The sequence below is a fragment of the Procambarus clarkii genome, chromosome 8, assembly GCF_040958095.1.
Source record: "Procambarus clarkii isolate CNS0578487 chromosome 8, FALCON_Pclarkii_2.0, whole genome shotgun sequence".
NCBI classification, from domain to species: Eukaryota; Metazoa; Arthropoda; class Malacostraca; order Decapoda; family Cambaridae; genus Procambarus; species Procambarus clarkii.
Window position 1 is genome coordinate 21,110,942 of NC_091157.1, and position 11,681 is coordinate 21,122,622.

At 43.6% G+C, this 11,681-nt stretch overlaps 1 protein-coding gene across 1 annotated transcript; it reads left to right on the forward strand.

The window, feature by feature from the left end:
• The first annotated feature begins 2,620 nt into the window (after nt 1-2,620).
• Nucleotides 2,621-11,166, forward strand: LOC138359824 (trichohyalin-like). Its single transcript, XM_069319535.1, has 4 exons — nt 2,621-2,666; nt 2,904-2,981; nt 5,742-9,623; nt 9,665-11,166. Exons 1-4 carry the CDS (start codon nt 2,621-2,623, stop codon nt 11,164-11,166), a joined length of 5,508 nt encoding a protein of 1,835 aa, XP_069175636.1.
• The last annotated feature ends 515 nt before the right edge of the window (nt 11,167-11,681 follow it).

Below are 11,681 nucleotides of genomic sequence, written 5' to 3' on the forward strand. Positions count from 1 at the left end.
TTTCATAAATTATTTCATAACTAATATCATAATTTCATCAGTTAGTTCACAAGTGAAAATACAAGTGATCTACAGTTTCCCAGTTGTCAGTCACAGTTTCTCAGTCAAGTGAGAAAACGCCTCCTTCAGATAACCGCCTAGAAACCCAGAAACGGAAATTAAAAACGAGATAGAGAGACTCAGTCTCGTCGGACGAGACAATTTGGTCCGACTAAGAAATTCGTGCAATATCTATCTATGATATTGCAATATCAATATCATGGATTTATCAATCCATGTTATATTGTCCAGGGAGTATACAAACGCATTACAATCTATCTAGCCTACTCTCTACCTATTTTTCTGTCTATTGATCTATCCAAAGACGCCAGAAATTTAGGAAGAAAGACTATATGAGCCAAAGTCAGGAGAGAATCTCTCGTGGTAGGTGGAGGCTCTTGGCCTGTCTCTGACACGCATTGGAGGTTACCACAAAAGACAAACTATCTCAGGTTTGCAACTCGCTTGCTGAATTCCAACTATTGCCAAACTCTCTCTCTCTCTCTCTCTCTCTCTCTCTCTCTCTCTCTCTCTCTCTCTCTCTCTCTCTCTCTCTCTCTCTCTCTCTCTCTCTCTCTCTCTCTCTCTCTCTCGTCTCTGTGGCTGGAGGCAGTTTCAGTATTGTTTAAGAGTCGGGTTAAAATAAACAATAGTCCACTTCGACATTAGCAAAAGTAAAGTACTGTTTGTTGTATAAAGTTTACTTCGCAAGAGGCCTCGCTTCAAGTGGGTTTGGGTTTCTGGCTTGGAGGTAACAAACACCTTCAAAAAGAAAATTTAAAACACACAAATCAAGAGTAACGTGATTTAATCTTTACTATGGAGTATAGTCCAGGGGTAAGGCTGTGGCTGGGAATACCCCTGGACGCTGGTTCGATTCCCCCTCCCCTCCCCTGTGATTTTCTCAGTACTAAAATTATTAATATTAACCATGATTGATCATCATCGTTCTTGATGACATGCAATTTATTAAATGCTTTATATTTAATACTGTATATTAGTATATGATTAACACTGTGTATTAGTATATAATTAATACTCTGTATTGTATAAAATACTATATATTAGTATATGAATAATACTGTGTATTATTATATAAATAATACTGTATATGCTTCATGGTGAGTAATGGACTAAATTGATTATACAGAACTCGTCATGTTTCTTGATGTTGATGAGAAAATGACTAAATAAATACACAAAGCTTGCAGGGTGAGCAGAAAGAGTTCATGGGGAAGGGTGAGGCATGGGATTGTTTCTATACAGGTCACCCGGTATTAGGGATGAAGGCAGAATAGGCACAGACACAACCCATTCCCCAATCATATACCCAAACCCACCTAACCCCATCCCCCCCCCCCCACACACAAAACACCTAATGCCCCCCTTCCCTTCGCCATCAGAGGAAACAGAGATTATAAATGGGGTTAAGTCAGAGTGGGAAAATGTTAATGGAGTCCTCAAGTATCTGTCCTGGAACCTCTGCTATTCATAATATATATAAATGATTTAGATTCAGGGTTGAGCAGCAATTTTTGCAAATGTGCCGATGATACAAAAATCGGGAGGGAAATAAGCACGGAAAGGGACTCACTATCACTTCAAGACGATCTTAATAGAGTTTTGAAATGGTCAAACGATTGGCAGATGCCGTTTAATGCTGATAAATGTCAAGTTTTGAGGTTAAGTAATGATAGAGTTACAAGATACGAGCTAGATGGTGTTGAGATTGTGAAGTCAGATTGCGAAAAGGATCTGAGAGTTATGATTCGAAAGAATTAAAAACCAAAATATCAATGCATGAATGTTCGTAATAAGGCCAATAGGACATTGGGATGTATTAATCGTTTCGAACTCACGCTCGAACTTCATTCCAAAAAATAAAACACCCACGTACACACCTTCCTACAGCCCCACCCCCTCTCCATTAACTTACCCCCATTTCCCAAATCAACTCATCCCCAAGCACTATATCAACTCATCCCCCCACACTCCCTATCAATCCACCATACTTCCCCCATTAACTCGCCCTTTCATACCGCCAATCAACCAACTCACTCCTCACAATTACACCCTGAAATTGTAATTAAAATTCTTTATGACTGCACATTTCCTCACATAATTTCCCTCCACATTTTGTTAATGCCAGAAAATAAAACGAAACCTGAACCCATCAACCTGCTCACTATAACACAACACCTCACTCTCACAACCCATCAACCTGCTCACTATAACACAACACCTCACTCTCACATCATGTCAATTGCAATAGGAAGAAATGTGACCTTTAATAATCAACTTTGTGCTTAGTTCTTGCAACATTGTAAATAACCCATCACCGATGACCTTCTGTGGAGTGGGGGGGGGGGATGGGGTTCGTGGTGGAGGGGTTGCGCAATTCAGGGCGGTGGGTGGGGGGGTCAGGGGCATGGTGGTAGGCTTTGTAGTGGGGTCAGGAGAAAGGAGGTGGGAGCATAGAGTTCGCGATGGGGTCAAGGTTGCAGATGGTGGAAAGAGAAGGAGGGGAGGAAGTGGTGATCAAGGGGTGGGGGAAGCGGGGGTGTAAATAAGGGGGTTGAACATGTTTATGTCGAGTCTTTGTCCTGATGTTGAAGTGTCCCTCGAAGGTTTGGTGCCGGCGTGATCACACAGCTCACCCCACCTGCGGAACAATGGGTTTTGGGTGATGGGTTGTGGCTCCTGCAATGGTTATGTTGCAGTGCCATGAGGCAGGGCCATTCTGCAGTGCCATGAGACAGAGCCATTCTGAAGTGCTATCTTGCAGTACAATGAGGTACAGTCATGTTACAGTGCTCTGAGGTAAACCCCATGTTGCATGACCATGTTGTACTCCTATCTTACAGGCTCATGTTGCAGGGCCATGTTGCTTCGCTGTTTCCTGCCACGAGGTACAGAGGCTTACATTCATGAGGGTTTTGAAAGTAAGTTCATTGATGCATTACAGTACCTGTAACTATACCTGTATTAGGAACCGAAACTGAACCTGAACCTGCTCATGTACCTATATTTGCAACTGTACAATGAACCTATAAATGTACTTTTTATCTTTCACTATACAGTGCCTGTGGTTATACATTCTAGTGAGCCTGTATCTGCAACCGTACCTGTACGGTTGCCGTTGGCTTGCATGTCAGTGCGTACAGTTGCTTGCAATAATGAATAGATAGGTTGACCAGACCACACACTAGAAGGTGAAGGGATGACGACGTTTCGGTCCGTCCTGGACCATTCTCAAGTCGATTGTGATGAGGAAGTAGAGACAGGCAATAAATAAGCAAGAGAGAGCTGAGGAGCAAAGTAAGGTGTAGTAGAGGGGATAGTAATAATAATAAGAGCTGCAGAGGGCCCATTGGCCCATACGAGGCAGCTCCTGTTATAACTACCGAATGAGGAGATAGGAATAAGAAGAGGATAGCAAGGGAGCGTAGGAGAAGACAATAAACAGAAAAAGGGAGAAGAGAGAAAGAAAAGGAAAGAGAAAGAAAGATAAATGGAGTAGGCACAGTTGATGAAATGCAAAGGGAAACCAGTGCGAGAGAATGATTTGTAGATAAGGGCAATTTCAGAATCAAGAAACTGAGGGTCGCTTATGCGTAGAGCGCGGAGGAAGAGAGAGACGAGGACACTTTTCTTAACAGAAGGAGGATGGTAGGAAAAGAAGTGAATGTACATGCCACTATGCATGGGTTTACGGTAGACAGAGAAAGAGAACCCAGACACAGAGCTGTGGACATGAACGTCAAGAAAAGGAAGGAGAGCATTAGATTCCCACTTAACTTTGAAATGGATAGAAAGAGCCAGATTGTTAAAAGAGGAGAGGAAAGGCTGGAAAAGACTAAGGTCATGAGGCCATAAAGCAAAAATGTCATCAACATAGCGAAGCCAGAGAGAGGGACGAGTATCAATAGAAGGAAGAAGAACAGTTTCGAAGTATTCCATGTAGAAATTAGCAAGAACAGGGAGAGAGGGGAACCCATAGCGACACCGAAAGTTTGAGTGTAATATTTACCGTTGAAAGAGAAAGAGTTAGAGTCAACACAGAGTCTAATGAGATCGAGGAAAACGTCAGTGGGAAGTGGGAGAGGAAGAAGGCCCTCAGACGCCTTCTGTCTAAGGAAAGAGAGAACGTCATCGAGCGGAACATTAGTAAACAGAGAGTCGCCATCAAGACTAAGCATCTTACAAGAGGGTTGCAGGCGCAGTCTTTCTATGAAGTCTTGAGAGTGACGAAGGTGGGCAGGGGAAAAAGTGCCAAGGTAAGGCGTCAGGGTTTTAACGAACCAGGAGGCAAGAGGATAGCTGACAGAGCCCCGTGAAGAAATGATAAGACGAAGAGGAACACCAGGTTTATGAGTCTTAGGAAGACCATAGAAATAAGGAAGAGAAGGGCAGATGACACGGAAACGTTTAATGAGATCAAAGTCAGGAGGACAAAGACTAGAGAGCTGTCTTAGTTTGCGGTTAAAGGAAGTTTTGAGGCGATCCAAAGGGTTAGAAGTCAGAGGAGCATAAGTGCGAGAGTCAGAGAGCAAGACATCTGCATTTCGGAGGTAGTCCTCAAGGTCAAGGACAACCACCGAATTGCCTTTGTCTGAAGGAAGGATAAGAATAGAGTTGTTAGATTTCAGAGAGGCAAGGGCAAGGTGGAAGCGACGAGGAAGGTGGTGATATTTAGAAAACAAGCTGTCAAGAATGGGGATAAGGGCCCCTCTAAAGGCAGACAGGTCCGAAAGAGTACTAGAGTTAGAATTGACAAACCTGTCAAAGGAACTAATGAGATCAATGCCACAGCGTGGGCCAGGGGAAGTAGCAAAAGACAGACCAAGACCAAGAAGTTCTTGCTGGTGCTTAGAAAGAGAGTAGGATGAAAGGTTGGTAACACAGTCACAGAGAGAGTATTTAGCCCAAGGACTGTTGGAGATCAGGCGTTGAAGTTTGTTGTGCAGTGTGGAGGAGTCCTTGGGCTAAATACTCTCTCTCTCTGACTATGTTACCAACCTTTAATCCTACTCTCTCTCTCTCTCTCTCTCTCTCTCTCTCTCTCGCTCTCTCTCTCTCTCTCTCTCTCTCTCTCTCTCTCTCTCTCTCTCTCTCTCTCTCTCTCTCTCTCTCTCTCTCTCTCTCTCTCTCACTCTCACTCTCTCTCTCTCTCTCTCTCTCTCTCTCTCTCTCTCTCTCTCTCTCTCTCTCTCTCTCTCTCTCTCTCTCTAGGATATGAATCTATTACCTATAGGCTGGATTTGATAATCCTGAGGCCCTATAGGTAGGATCTGAATCTTTTTCTAAAGCCTTGTAGGCTGGATTTTATTCATTTGGAGAGCCTATAGGCTCCATTTCATACCTTTTAAGGCCCTATAAGCAGGATTTGATACCCTGTAAGTTAATATATGATGGATTTGATATAATGGAAATTTATATGGGGTTCTATTTGATTCAGTGTGAAGCTTTATGAGCTACACATGTTTCCCTTACCTGTGTATCCACTCGAGTTTACCCGAGCAATGTGTCACCCACCTTATCCAGCTTAACACCTGGATAAGGTGTTAGGCTCTATGTTAGAAAGGAAATTGGTCCTTATACGTTGATATTAACTCAAGGAAAAAAGCTGCGACATGGCGACAACAAATGAGCGACAAGCCGACATCAAGCTTTCGACAATGAGACGACAAGGCGATCACTAGAAGACGACACGGCAACGACAAGAAGACGACACGGCAACGACAAGAAGACGACACGGCAACGGCTAGAAGACGACACGGCAACGACAAGAAGACGACATGGCAACAAGAAGACAACAAGGCAACAAGAAGACGACAAGGCAACAAGAAGACGACAAGGCAACAAGAAGACGACAAGGCAACAAGAAGACGACAAGGCAACAAGAAGACGACAAGGCAACAAGAAGACGACAAGGCAACAAGAAGAAGACAAGGCAACAAGAAGACGACACGGCAACGACAAGAAGACTACACGGCAACGACTAGAAGACGACACGGCAACGACAAGAAGACGACATGGCAACAAGAAGACAACAAGGCAACAAGAAGACGACAAGGCAACAAGAAGACGACAAGGCAACAAGAAGACGACAAGGCAACAAGAAGACGACAAGGCAACAAGAAGACGACAAGGCAACAAGAAGACGACAAGGCAACAAGAAGACGACAAGGCAACAAGAAGACGACAAGGCAACAAGAAGAAGACAAAGACAACAAGAAGACGACACGGCAACGACAAGAAGACGACAAGGCAACAAGAAGACGACAAGGCAACAAGAAGACGACAAGGCAACAAGAAGACGACAAGGCAACAAGAAGACGACAAGGCAACAAGAAGACGACAAGACAACAAGACAACAAGAAGACGACAAGGCAACAAGAAGACGACAAGGCAACAAGAAGACGACAAGACAACAAGAAGACGACAAGGCAACAAGAAGACGACAAGGCAACAAGAAGACGACAAGGCAACAAGAAGACGACAAGACAACAAGAAGACGACTAGGCAACAAGAAGACGACAAGGCAACAAGAAGACGACAAGGCAACAAGAAGACGACAAGGCAACAAGAAGACGACAAGGCAACAAGAAGACGACAAGAAGACGACAAGACAACAAGAAGACGACAAGGCAACAAGAAGACAACAAGGCAACAAGAAGACGACAAGACAACAAGAAGACAACAAGAAGACGACAAGGCAACAAGAAGACAACAAGACAACAAGAAGACGACAAGGCAAAAAGAAGACGACAAGACAACAAGAAGACGACAAGGCAACAAGAAGACGACAAGGCAACAAGAAGACAACAAGAAGACGACAAGGCAACAAGAAGACAACAAGACAACAAGAAGACGACAAGGCAAAAAGAAGACGACAAGACAAAAAGAAGACGACAAGGCAACAAGAAGACAACAAGACAACAAGAAGACGACAAGGCAAAAAGAAGACGACAAGACAACAAGAAGACGACAAGGCAACAAGAAGACGACAAGGCAACAAGAAGACGACAAGGCAACAAAAAGACAACAAGAAGACGACAAGGCAATAAGAAGACGACAAGACAACAAGAAGACGACAAGGCAACAAGAAGACAACAAGACAACAAGAAGACAACAAGAAGACGACAAGGCAACAAGAAGACGACAAGGCAACAAGAAGACGACAAGGCAACAAGAAGACAACAAGACAACAAGAAGACAACAAGAAGACGACAAGGCAACAAGAAGACGACAAGGCAACAAGAAGACGACAAGACAACAAGAAGACAACAAGACAACAAGAAGACGACAAGACAACAAGAAGACGACAAGGCAACAAGAAAACGACAAGGCAACAAGAAGACGACAAGACAACAAGAAGACGACAAGGCAACAAGAAGACAACAAGAAGACGACAAGACAACAAGAAGACGACAAGGCAACAAGAAGACAACAAGGCAACAAGAAGACGACAAGACAACAAGAAGACGACAAGACAACAAGAAGACGACACGGCAACAAGAAGACGACAAGACAACAAGAAGACGACAAGACAACAAGAAGACGACAAGACAACAAGAAGACGACAAGACAACAAGAAGACAACAAGGCAACAAGAAGACAACAAGAAGACGACAAGACAACAAGAAGGCGACAAGGCAACAAGAAGACAACAAGGCAACAAGAAGACGACAAGACAACAAGAAGACGACAAGACAACAAAAATACGACAAGACAACAAGAAGACAACAAGGCAACAAGAAGACAACAAGAAGACGACAAGACAACAAAAAGACGACAAGGCAACAAGAAGACAACAAGGCAACTAGAAGACGACAAGACAACAAGAAGACGACAAGACAAAAAGAAGACGACAAGACAACAAGAAGACAACAAGGCAACAAGAAGACAACAAGAAGACGACAAGACAACAAGAAGACGACAAGGCAACAAGAAGACGACAAGGCAACAAGAAGACGACAAGACAACAAGAAGACGACAAGGCAACAAGAAGACGACAAGGCAACAAGAAGACGACAAGGCAACAAGAAGACAACAAGGCAACAAGAAGACGACAAGACAACAAGAAGACGACAAGACAACAAGAAGACGACAAGACAACAAGAAGACAACAAGGCAACAAGAAGACAACAAGAAGACGACAAGACAACAAGAAGACGACAAGGCAACAAGAAGACAACAAGGCAACAAGAAGACGACAAGACAACAAGAAGATGACAAGAAAACAAGAAGACGACAAGACAACAAGAAGAAAACAAGGCAACAAGAAGACAACAAGAAGACGACAAGACAACAAGAAGACGACAAGGCAACAAGAAGACAACAAGGCAACAAGAAGACGACAAGACAACAAGAAGACGACAAGGCAACAAGAAGACGACAAGGCAACAAGAAGACGACAAGGCAACAAGAAGACGACAAGGCAACAAGAAGACGACAAGACAACAAGAAGACGACAAGGCAACAAGAAGACGACAAGGCAACAAGAAGACGACAAGGCAACAAGAAGACGACAAGGCAACAAGAAGACGACAAGGCAACAAGAAGACGACAAGGCAACAAGAAGACGACAAGGCAACAAGAAGACGACAAGGCAACAAGAAGACGACAAGGCAACAAGAAGACGACAAGACAACAAGAAGACGACAAGGCAACAAGAAGACAACAAGACAACAAGAAGACGACAAGGCAAAAAGAAGACGACAAGACAACAAGAAGACGACAAGGCAACAAGAAGACGACAAGGCAACAAGAAGACGACAAGGCAACAAGAAGACAACAAGAAGACGACAAGGCAACAAGAAGACGACAAGACAACAAGAAGACGACAAGGCAACAAGAAGACGACAAGGCAACAAGAAGACAACAAGAAGACGACAAGGCAACAAGAAGACAACAAGACAACAAGAAGACAACAAGAAGACGACAAGGCAACAAGAAGACGACAAGACAACAAGAAGACAACAAGAAGACGACAAGGCAACAAGAAGACGACAAGACAATAAGAAGACGACAAGGCAACAAGAAGACAACAAGAAGACGACAAGACAACAAGAAGACGACAAGGCAACAAGAAGACAACAAGGCAACAAGAAGACGACAAGACAACAAGAAGACGACAAGACAACAAGAAGACGACACGGCAACAAGAAGACGACAAGACAACAAGAAGACGACAAGACAACAAGAAGACGACAAGACAACAAGAAGACGACAAGACAACAAGAAGACAACAAGGCAACAAGAAGACAACAAGAAGACGACAAGACAACAAGAAGACGACAAGGCAACAAGAAGACAACAAGGCAACAAGAAGACGACAAGACAACAAGAAGACGACAAGACAACAAGAAGACGACAAGACAACAAGAAGGCAACAAGGCAACAAGAAGACGACAAGGCAACAAGAAGACAACAAGAAGACAACAAGACAACAAGAAGACGACAAGACAACAAGAAGACGACAAGACAACAAGAAGACAACAAGGCAACAAGAAGACGACAAGACAACAAGAAGACGACAAGACAACAAGAAGACGACAAGGCAACAAGAAGACAACAAGGCAACAAGAAGACAACAAGGCAACAAGAAGACAACAAGAAGACGACAAGGCAACAAGAAGACGACAAGACAACAAGAAGACGACAAGGCAACAAGAAGACGACAAGACAACAAGAAGACGACAAGACAACAAGAAGACGACAAGGCAACAACAAGGCAACAAGAAGACGACAAGGCAACAAGAAGACGACAAGACAATAAGAAGACAACAAGACAACAAGAAGACGACAAGACAACAAGAAGACGACAAGGCAACAAGAAGACGACAAGGCAACAAGAAGACAACAAGACAACAAGAAGACGACAAGACAACAAGAAGACGACAAGGCAACAAGAAGACAACAAGAAGACGACAAGACAACAAGAAGACAACAAGACAACAAGAAGACGACAAGACAACAAGAAGACGACAAGGCAATAAGAAGACAACAAGAAGACGACAAGGCAACAAGAAGACGACAAGACAACAAGAAGACGACAAGACAACAAGAAGACGACAAGACAACAAGAAGACAACAAGGCAACAAGAAGACGACAAGATAACAAGAAGACGACAAGACAACAAGAAGACGACAAGGCAACAAGAAGACAACAAGAAGACGACAAGGCAACAAGAAGACGACAAGGCAACAAGAAGACGACAAGGCAACAAGAAGACGACAAGGCAACAAGAAGACGACAAGGCAACAAGAAGACGACATGAAGACGACAAGGCAACAAGAAGACGACAAGGCAACAAGAAGACGACAAGGCAACAAGAAGACGACAAGGCAACAAGAAGACGACAAGGCAACAAGAAGACAACACGGCAACAAGAAGACGACAAGGCAACAAGAAGACGACAAGGCAACAAGAAGACGACAAGAAGACGACAAGGCAACAAGAAGACGACAAGGCAACAAGAAGACGACAAGGCAACAAGAAGACGACACGGCAACAAGAAGACGACAAGGCAACAAGAAGACGACAAGGCAACAAGAAGACGACAAGGCAACAAGAAGACAACACGGCAACAAGAAGACGACAAGGCAACAAGAAGACGACAAGAAGACGACAAGGCAACAAGAAGACGACAAGGCAACAAGAAGACAACACGGCAACAAGAAGACGACAAGGCAACAAGAAGACAACACGGCAACAAGAAGACGACAAGGCAACAAGAAGACGACAAGGCAACAAGAAGACAACAAGGCAACAAGAAGACGACAAGGCAACAAGAAGACAACAAGGCAACAAGAAGACGACAAAAAAGACAAGGAGACGACCAGGTAACGACAAGGACACGACGAAGAGACAAAGGCGATGACAAGGCCACAGCAAAGCATCAACAATCCATCAACAAACCAACGACAAACCAACAGACAAACCGACGACAAGAATATATCGCTTTGCCAGCAGAATTTGGCCGGCGGGTCTCTGGGCCTCGCGTATGGACGAGCCACAGTGATGATATTATACCATTAGACCGCAAGAAACGAGGCATTAACGTCTCGCTAGCTGTGTCGTTCTTACGTGCGTCCGGCGAACCGTCGCTCGACTCCTGAAATGTCGTCTATCTGATCAAATTCGGGTTTTTAGCATCTCTGGGATAGACAGATGTTTTTTTTATTTTATTTTATTTTTTTGGGGGAAACGTTTAGTTTATAAAGACAATTATTTTAGAGATTGTAGGAGTTTTATTTTATTTATTTATCAGCGAGTAGGAGTTTTATTGTTATATTTTGGAGATTGTAGGATTATTTTTTTTTGGGGGGGGGGTAAGTCAATATATTTACTTTCGTTTTTACAATCTTCAGGTTTTATATGGTCTTTGGAAAATAATTCTCAAGAGAGGAAGCATTAAGCTGCTTAACCATGTGGCAAGTCTGTATAAGAAAGGAGTCTCAAGACCGAACCATTGGGGCATAATTACCTTTATAAGACATTAATTTGGGACAGGAAGCCTGGGTGTGGGTGTATATTCATAAGGCCCGTATTGAGGTCTCCCCCCCCCCCTCCAAAGGTCACACTACTGACCTTCTCCAAGATGCAACTCCTGAGCAGCTGACCGGCTCATAGA